Source organism: Anopheles coustani, chromosome 3, assembly GCF_943734705.1.
Source record: "Anopheles coustani chromosome 3, idAnoCousDA_361_x.2, whole genome shotgun sequence".
Taxonomy (NCBI): domain Eukaryota; kingdom Metazoa; phylum Arthropoda; class Insecta; order Diptera; family Culicidae; genus Anopheles; species Anopheles coustani.
Genome location: NC_071288.1, coordinates 92343399 through 92353473, shown reverse-complemented (window position 1 = coordinate 92353473; position 10075 = coordinate 92343399). Strand labels below are relative to the sequence as shown.

General features: G+C 52.4%; 1 protein-coding gene across 1 annotated transcript; it reads left to right on the top strand.

Moving 5' to 3' along the window:
- The first annotated feature begins 5284 nt into the window (after positions 1-5284).
- LOC131269508 (toll-like receptor 7) lies at positions 5285-9226 on the top strand. Its single transcript, XM_058271908.1, has one exon. It carries the CDS (start codon positions 5285-5287, stop codon positions 9224-9226), a length of 3942 nt encoding a protein of 1313 aa, XP_058127891.1.
- Positions 9227-10075: the final 849 nt, after the last annotated feature.

Below are 10075 nucleotides of genomic sequence, written 5' to 3'. Positions count from 1 at the left end.
AACTTCGAGCTCGTGCCCGTTCCGACAGGAAAAAGTGAAAGCGAAAGCGATGATGGAAAACGGAATATTTGTCCCTTCCGAAAGGCGTGCGTTTGTGTGTTTGTCCGTTCTCCTTCGATGACTCAACTTAATCGATCGATTTGGTAGCAATGTCGATAATTCTGTCGATTTTATTACCTTCTCCGGTAGACCCCGAATTCCCTTGTTCCGTTAGGACCTCCCATTCCTTTCGCCGTCCGTCGCATATGTCGCGCACTGGAGACATATTTTACCTTCCGCAATGATGCTTTTTCCAGCAACCGTCGAAACCGTAAAGGTATGGCAACGCATATTTCGGTTTCGGTCCCATTTGTGTCATGTGGTTTGCGGTGGATTTAGAGCTCCTTGGAGTAGAGGGCGGGTCGGCGAAGGTGGCCAACTTAAGCCGGGTCCGAGAAAAGCCATCCAACCGTCCCAGCAAACCGGTGCCAGCTGCACTGGATGTGTTATGAGGTTTTATTTCGCCCGAAAGAACGCGTGCTTCCAACACTTCGTGGACGAAATAGAGATTTAGATCGAGAGATTTAAAGTTTTGAAATCCTTTCCAAGGTTTCCTTTCGTCCCCGCGGATGGTGTTGGCGAGATGTCGCGCACATTTGGATCACCGTTCGGTCCGGCTGGCTTTTAAGATTGATGATGGGTTAATCGAAGCTGCAGCGAGTGATTAATGATGGCCGGAATGTGGCCTGCGAGTGATGCAATTGTTGGTGCGGTTTGATTCCCCGCCAGTCGCCGTCCGACTGGAAGCGTTGAACAAGGGGTTCTAGGGTCTTGTATTTACCGATAGTTTAAACGAGATAAAAAGGGGTAGCGCTAGCTAGCGACAACAAGGACGATAAATGTATACGAACAGTAGGGACGCATTGAATAACAAAAAAACGGTAGGCACCTAAAAAGGATAAACAGAAAAAAAGTCCTGCTTCATCCTCCAATATTAAACTCTTCTTTATATTTAAAATAGTTTCTACCCTACGGGCTGCGTATTCCCCGACACACACACACACCGGGTGGAAAGTATTTACGCTCCTCAATTAATCACTTTTCTTCATTAAATTCAACTTATCGACAGCATATCGTTATCGTTTTGCTCCTAGGGATAGGCGAGCGCGCAGAAGAAAGAGTTGATTCCCACGCACGGAACGGCGAGCGGCGACGCTCCGACAGTGTGACTTCCATAAACTCTAATAACTGTAATCCTTTCAGCCCATTCGCACTGTTTTGCCAATAGATCAACGCTTCGCCGAGCGTGCATGCCCACGAGGAAAATCTAAATTCGCCAGAGTAAATTTGAAACTATCGGCTTACATTCACAACCATCTAATCCTTGGCACGTGGACAGCCGCTGGTCGGTGGAAAATATAACAAAGCTGTGCTAAGTAAGTCGAAAAAGCGTGTCAAATATTGAACATTCAGCGAGTACGCGGGGCGTCTTTTGCCACCGCAGGGCTCATCATGCCACGTGCCCACTAGTTCAACCCCTTTTTCGGGCGAAATGCAAGCCACAAACCGTTTGCGGCTCGTCCGATTTTACGATATAAAACCCTCATTTGCCTCCGGAAATAAGGATTTGCACAGCCAAACGCCGGCTGTTGTGGTTGCTGGTGCCGGTACGATACGGGCCAATAATGTTCCGTTTGGCCACCGGCGGCGCGATATGATCCAAAAAACGCCGAATTGGAGTATCATCCTCCGAAGCGGACCAACACCGGCGAAAACCGAAATCACCTCAAACCCGTTTAAAGTCACGTTCACAAGCGGGCCCTCACCCTACCAACGCTCCCTTGCTTCACGGCTTCGGCACAGGATGGTATATCTAGCGGCAATATGGCCGATTCATGCACTATCGAACACGAGAAATTCCCAATCGAAGGGCGCACGGTAGTGTGGGGCTGTGTGTTAATCCTTTCCGCTCGTAAATCAACTCCGTGTTCGTGCAACCAACGTGTTGTTTCTGCCGTGCCGGCTGATTTACACCGAGTGATGCTTCGCGGGAGTCATCTTTCTCAGTTACAGAATAAATAAAAAGCCGGTAGTCTTTACGACTCATGGGACGATAAAAGAGGCCACATTGAGAGGACTATCGGGAACTGAGCTGTTTTAATCCATATAAGGACAAGAAAATTACGCAAGCGAACCAAAATATAGGCGAGTTAGAAATCGGCTTTAATTTTACAGTTTTGCCAGGCAAGACCAGTCGCGTCTGATGGTCGAAATGCGTCTGACGGAGTGCTCGATTTGAACAAATGAGTGTCAAGCTTTGTGAGTGACCATTTCATGTAAGAAAAAATGTGCAATGAATGTGAAAAACACAGATGCTGGTTTAAGATGCAAGTCTATAGAGATCTGCCGTGGGGATTGCAATTTCCTAGTTGGCTTTTCAAAGTTTGAAACGAAGAACATTTAGAAAAAACAAGGGATATGAAAGAAGAATCTAGCGGTAGCCAAAAACGAGAGAAAATTACAAAATGTTGAACGATATTTCATCTCACCACAACTCAAATGGTAGTGAGCAAATGGAAAACCCGAAGTGAGCAGTGAGATGCACGTGAAAACCCACGAAGTGATGAGAGATTGTCGTGAATTTATCTGAGTTCCAGTAGGGGAAGATGAACACATCGTCGTCTCTCGCTTTATCTACCAAACCAATTTCTATTCCCTTTCCACGGCAAAAACTAGGAAGACCGGCAACATAATTCTCATGCAGTGCATCCGAGTGAAGGAAAATTTTGCACGACATATGGTTCAAGTGCAGCGAAGGATGTTTTTCCGAGGGTGCCTCTGTCGTTTGTTTACAGTGGGTTAGTTTTATTATTTATTGATCCTTGGGAAGGGCTTTTACGAGATTATCGATACGCTTAACTATGGCAGTTTACGTCAATCTGAATATTAAATTAAATCAACCATGGCGATTAATTAATTAATATAAGCCTTGTGGGTGTACAGTCAAATAAATTGAAAGGAAAATATATTACAAATTGGTGCATTTCATATGATTCGGTGAGGGTACTTTAATCCTAAGGCAAATTCTCATTCCCATACCGTAAGGTGCTGCACTCTGGTGGACCGATTTAAGACCTTAAAGTATGGTCTCTGTGAGTCTCGTCGCCTTCCGACCCCGTCTGGCGTATGGCCTTTTCATTCCCTCCTCCTATCCATTCCATTCCATCCATACATAAACCCAGCTTCCATTGGGCTCGCCATTCAAGCGGCTGATTTGAAACTTTAGAAAAATGTACGACAATGCTGAACAACATGCTCGAAGCGCGCCTTCTCACTCTCTCCTATCGCCTCACGCACGTCGCTCCTACTCGCTCTCTCACACACGAAAAGGGCATCAAAGACACTCAACGGCGTGGACCAAACAACCAGGGTTCGACGAGCTTGCCGGAACTGGGTTCAGCCGTTCCTTCGCGGTGGAACGGTTCGGAACTTCGCTCGTCGGTGCAGTCGGGAACTCTTGCCGACCGAGTCTTCAGTTCGAGTTCGATCGCGGCGCAAAGCGGACGCACATTTCGCTATCCGTTTCCTCCTCCGGAAGAAAGTTACAAGTAGGGAAACGTACAGAGCTCCTCTTTACACGGGACGGAGTGCATCAGTTAGAGACACAGGGTATCGTTTGCAGTTAGGACTTGTGTGTGCATTTACGAGTGCAGCCGCGTTGAAACAGAATTATTAAACGTCGTGGAAAGATAATCCTCGACAGCAGAAGTGGTCGGTTGGTCGGTCGTTGCAGCATCGGTGGAAAAGGAAAAAGCTGCATCATTAGTCACAAGACCGTGTGTGTGTGTATGTCCATGGAAAAGTGAAGGGAGCACCACAGAACGGGGTGAAGAGAAAAGAAAAGAAGCATAACGAAGCATTTATAAAGTGTAACAGCAAGTGTGTTGTAGCGCTTCGGTTAGTTTTTTTTCCATCCTTTGCGCAGGAGGAAAACCGATTTTCTCCCGTGAAGAGAGTGAAGTGAAGTGAAGCGGATTGGAAAACGAGTTTTTCCCTTCCACACCCGGTCGCAGCCCCTATTCGGAAAGCGGAAGGGACAGTGATAGTATACGAAGCCAATAAACGCGCCTCCGAGTGTCCGTTGCAATGTCCAGAGGTGAAATAAATGGACTTTAACAAAATTGGACGTTGCGCTAGCGTGTGAGCGGGTTGAAGAAAAAAAATAAAAGGAAAACTGCGGACTCTGGCGCAATATCACACCGCATCGAGCAGGGTGTGAATTTTTCGTGCCGCAAACGAAGGAAAGAAAAGAAAAAAACTTCGCACCAACAACATCTCCTGCGAGCGTCAATTATTGGTTGCGAATAATTTACGTTTTCCTTGCGGTTGGTTTTCGTTTCGAAATCGTTTTCCGTTTCGATTTTGTCGGTTTTCCCAGCACAAACCCACGGGAAAGAAAATATCAAGTGTGCTGCGTTCTTCTCGTTCCGTTGCCCCAAGAAACACGAGAGGAAGCCGTTGTGTGACACGTTTGAAGCAAAAAGGGAAAAAAGGAAAAAGAAGCTATACAGCCTACTTCGGTGTGTGAAGTGAAAAAGTAACCAAATCGCTCCCGCTGCGTTCCCGGAAAATAAAAATCGATACGCAAATAAAACGGCCCCAGAAAAAAAAAATCGTGTGGGACGGAGGTGAAAAGTCAAAAAAGTTTCCCATTTCCGCGTTACACCAAACAGCAACAACAACAGCAGCTCGGTGTATATTTCAAAAAGTTGAAGTGAAAAGCTCCCTCCGGAAGCACACATAAATCATAACCCGATGCGCCCCATGCTCGCGCCATTGGTTGTTGGTGGAAAAATCGTGTGTTTGCTGTGAATGAAAAATAGGAAAAATTCCGATTGAAAACGCAAGCTCGGCGGAAAAACCATGGTGTTGCCGCGCCATCGTTTATGATCATCGATAGCAGCGAGGTCGGAAAAATCGGGCTGGTTTTCCGCAATGTGCCCGGTGGTGCGGTGTTGAAAAGGTCAAGGGAGAAGAGAGGCGAGAGGAGTGTAATGTGCGAAGGGTCCTCACGGTGTGTGGTGATGGTCCCAGTGCCGTTGTTGTGTTCAATTCGTTCGGTTTAAGTTCAACCGTCGTGGGGTGGTAGTGTGTCCCTTTGTTTTGGGAAACCCCGCTCCCCTCAATCATACACGCCCCCTAATACATACACCCCCAACCACACATACACACGCGTTGGAAAGTAGTGAAAAGTGTGGTGGAGTGGAGATCGTTTGAATCGTAGTGGAAGAAAACAGATCCAGCAATGGAACATCGAAGAAGGACCTTCGTGGTGCTGGCGGCGATGCTGGCGATGTTGGTCGGTGCGGTCAGTGGCTCCCAGTGCTCGTGGGAGTACGAGAAGACGAGTGTGGTGTGCCGGCTGCGGACGCTCGAGCGTACCGGGCTCGATCTGCAGGGTGCCGAGGGTACGACCCGGCTCGACATCCAGTGCAGCGAGCTGATCCTGTTCGAGAGTCAGCTGCCGCGGAACAGCTTTGCCCGGCTGGCCGGCCTCGGCGAGCTGCGGTTGGAGTCGTGCAAGCTGCTCCAGCTTCCGGAGGGTGCCTTCGAGGGTCTGACGGCGCTGAAGAAGCTGGCCGTCAACACGCGCAACTACGAGTGGGGTCCTGGCAAGGTGCTGGAGCTGCAGGCCGGCTCGATGCGTGGCTTGAAGGAGTTGCAGTCGTTGGACCTGAGCGACAACAACATCCGTGCCCTGCCCGATGGGTTCCTGTGCCCGCTGACCGGGTTGAAGGTACTAAACCTCACCAACAACCGGTTCCGCTCGGCTGAGGCGCTCGGTTTGGCGGAGAAAAGCTGCACCGGAGGTTCGGAGCTGCAGTCGCTCAATCTGGCCTACAACGAACTCCGGGCGGTGCCGGAGAATTGGGGTGTCTCGAAGCTGCGGCGCTTACAGCACCTCAACCTGGAGTACAATAACATCTCGGAGGTGCACGGCGATGCACTGGCTGGCCTTAGTTCGCTGCGTACGCTCAACCTCAGCTACAACCATCTGGAAACGTTGCCGGCCGGCATGTTTGCCGGGTCGCGGGACCTGCGGGAGATTCACCTCCAGGGTAACCAGATCTACGAGCTGCCCCGAGGGCTTTTCCACCGGCTCGAGCAACTGCTGGTGTTGGACCTCTCGCGGAACCAGCTGTCATCGCACCACGTCGACAATGGTACCTTCTCGGGACTGATCCGCCTGGTTGTGCTCAACCTGGCGCACAACGCCCTCACCCGGATCGACGCGAAAACGTTCAAGGAGCTTTACTTCCTGCAGATCCTCGATCTGCGCAACAACTCGATCGGGTACATCGAGGACAACGCGTTCCTGCCGGTGTACAACCTGCACACGCTCAACCTGGCCGAGAACCGGCTGCACACGCTCGACGACCGGCTGTTCAACGGGCTGTTCGTGCTGTCGAAGCTCACGCTCAACAACAACCTGATCAGCATCGTCGAACCGAACGTGTTCAAGAACTGCTCCGACCTCAAGGAGCTCGATCTCAGCTCGAACCAGCTGACGGAGGTACCGTACGCCATCCGCGACCTGTCGATGCTGCGGGCGCTCGATCTGGGCGAGAACCAGATCTCCCGCATCGAGAACGGGACGTTCTCGAACCTGAACCAGCTGACCGGGCTGCGGATGATTGACAACCAGATCGAGAACATCACGATCGGGATGTTCACCGATCTGCCGCGGCTGTCCGTGCTCAACCTGGCGAAGAACCGTGTGCAGAACATCGAGCGTGGTTCGTTCGATAAGAACCTGGACATAGAGGCGATCCGGCTGGATGGCAATTTCCTTACGGACATTAACGGCATCTTTGCGACGCTCTCGTCGCTGCTGTGGCTCAATCTGGCCGAGAACCATCTCGTGTGGTTCGATTACGCGTTCATCCCGAGCAACCTGAAGTGGCTGGACATCCACGGGAACTACATCGAATCGCTCGGCAACTACTACAAGCTGCAGGAGGAAATCAAAGTGAAGACGCTGGACGCGAGCCACAACCGGCTGACGGACCTGGGGCCCATGAACGTGCCGAACAGTGTGGAACTGCTGTTCGTGAACGATAACCACATCGGTACGATCCACGCGAACACCTTCATCGATAAGATAAACCTGGCCCGGGTGGATCTGTACGCGAATGCCCTAAAGAAGCTGCAACTCCACCAGCTCCGGGTGGCGCCGGCTCCTACGGAGAAGCCTCTGCCCGAGTTCTACCTGGGAGGCAATCCGTTCGAGTGCGACTGTTCGATGGAGTGGATGCAGCGAGTGAACAACCTAACCACTCGCCAGCATCCGAAGATCATGGACCTGCCGAACGTGGAGTGTATCATGCCCCATGCCCGCGGGTCCCCCATCCGCCCCATTGTGTCGCTGAAGCCGAAAGACTTCCTGTGCCGGTACGAGACGCACTGCTTCGCGCTCTGCCACTGTTGTGACTTTGATGCGTGCGATTGTGAGATGACGTGCCCGTCGAACTGTACGTGCTACCACGACCAGACGTGGAGTACGAACGTGGTGGACTGTGGTGGGCAGCAGGCGGTCGGTGGACCTCGTCCCGTTCCGATGGACGCGACCGAGGTGTACCTCGATGGCAACGACTTCCCGGAGCTGCAGAACCACGCGTTCATTGGCCGCAAGAACCTGAAGGTGTTGTACGCGAACGCGAGTCGGGTGGTGACCATCCAGAACCGCACGTTCGCAGGGCTGACGGCGCTGCAGGTGCTCCACCTCGAGGACAATGCCCTCCAGCGTATCCATGGGTATGAGTTCGAGAACTTGGGACTGTTGCGGGAGCTCTACCTCCAGAACAACGCCATCCAGACCATCGCCAATGGGTCGTTTGCGCCGCTGTACTCGCTTCGCGTGCTGCGAATCGATGGCAACCGGCTTTCGCAGATGCCCCTGTTCCAGCTGCAAGCGACCCAACTGCAGAGCCTTCAGGCGCTATCGCTCGGACGCAATCAGTGGAGCTGCCGGTGTCGGTTCATGCAGGAGCTGACCACGTTCGTGGCGGACAACGCGGTCATTGTGCAGGACATGCAGGATGTGTACTGCGTCGACGATGGTGTGCACCGGGAGCTCGACTTTAACGTGAGTGCGGCGTGCAGTGACTTCTACGCCGGCCGTTCCGTGCTACCGGATCGGCTCTCGGAGACGTACATCTTCCTGCTGGCCGGTGCGCTCATCCTCGCCTGCCTGCTCGTGTTCGTGCTGGTTGTGTTTATTTTTCGTGAACCACTGCGCTTTTGGTTGTTCTCGCGCTACGGCGTAAGGGTGTTCGGGCCACGCTGTGAAGACTCGGAGAAGCTGTACGACGCCATCTTGGTGTACTCGGCGAAGGATGCGGAGTTCGTGCAGCGGAACATCGCGGCGGAGCTGGAGAACGGGCGGCCACCGTTGAGGCTGTGTCTGCAGCATCGCGACCTCCCGGAGGACGCTTCCCACCTGCAGCTGCTGGAGGCCTCTCGGGCCTCGCGTCGGATTGTGATGATCCTGTCGAGGAACTTCCTGCAGACCGAGTGGAGCCGGTGTGAGCTGCGTCGAGCGATCCATGACGCACTCCGCGGTCGGCCGTACAAGCTGGTGGTGATCGAGGAAGGTGGCGGTGTCCTGCTGGAGGCCGAAAACGATGTCGAGCTGGTCCCCTACCTGAAGACGACGACGGTGACGCGGGTTCGGCGTGGCGACCGCCACTTCTGGGAGAAGCTGAGGTACGCGCTGCCGGTGGAAGCTCCCTACCGGGGTAACAACTACACGATCGACCATCATGAGCGCATCAAGCAGACGGGCGGTGCGACGGCGGGTGTCATGTTCCGGCAGCCACCCCCGCCCGCCTACTGTCCCGAGATCGACGAGGCCAACTACTCCTCGGCGACGACGGCCACCCCCAGTCCGAGGCCATCGCGGCGCGGCATGGTCGAGATCCCGCAGCGGCCACCGAGCGAGCACATCTACTCCAGCATCGACTCCGACTACAGCACGCTCGAGTGCGAGAACATGGTCCAGGCGGGTGTCCACAGGCCGACGTGGCGATCCGGAACCGGGCAGGTGATGGTTGGGAACGGTGCCGTGCAGATGGGCATCGTAGGTCAGGCGGCCGCCGCAGCCGCCGCAGGAGCAGTCAGTGGCGCGCCGAACGGTGGAACGATGCACTCGAACCATGGCCACCACGTGCAGGCGTATCTGGTCTGAGCGAGCAGCGGCCATGACGGTGCGTTTAGTCAATAGTGCGTAGTAGCGAAGTTGTAGACCCCAGCTTCCGGCTCCGTAGGCTTAAGATTATCCAGGAACCAGGCAAAGGAATACAGACGGAAATAACTGCCTTGCGGGGCAGAAAACACTGAACTGAACTGGAAGTGCTAAATTATGTATAGGACGGTCGTGGTGTGTACACCACGGGGCAACGGCCCCTCGCGTGCGTGTTCGTGTAGAAAGAGGTTTAGTATGTGTTTAATTTACTGTATAGCGCAAAAAACACTGTGGAAGACGAGTGTTGCCGGGGTAAGCAACGGCCAACGACGGACGGGAGAGTAAACTATTCAACTTTTAGTTCTTAATGCCCCCAAAAACCTATTGTACATTATTTCGTTTACGTTCGCTTTCAAAGTTCGCTCGATTTTAAGGCAGTCTCTGTATATCTGTACAAAACGAGGATCATTATGCTCTATTTTATTTTAAAAAACATTCGTGTCCCAATCGAACCGGGAGTAGGATCGTTTTTGGATTGTTTTTCATTTGCGTTTCGGCTCAACTCGCTATCACACTCGAAAGTCATCTCTCAAAGTATTATTAGAAGCAAGCGAAAGGAGGAGGTGTGAAGCATATTGGCACGGGGAGGAGAGAGTACCCTCCGATGGGGGGTTGTTGTGGTTGAGAGCTCCGAAACTCCTCCGAGAACTGAAACCGGAAGTTCGGAGTGCGCTAGTAGTCGTTGTCGGTCGCGAGGAAAAAAACTATTTGTGATATCGTATTGAATAAGTTTTAAATGTAATAATCGAAAGGGCGTGAGTAGGAACAGGATTCCAGCATTGATGAGAGGAG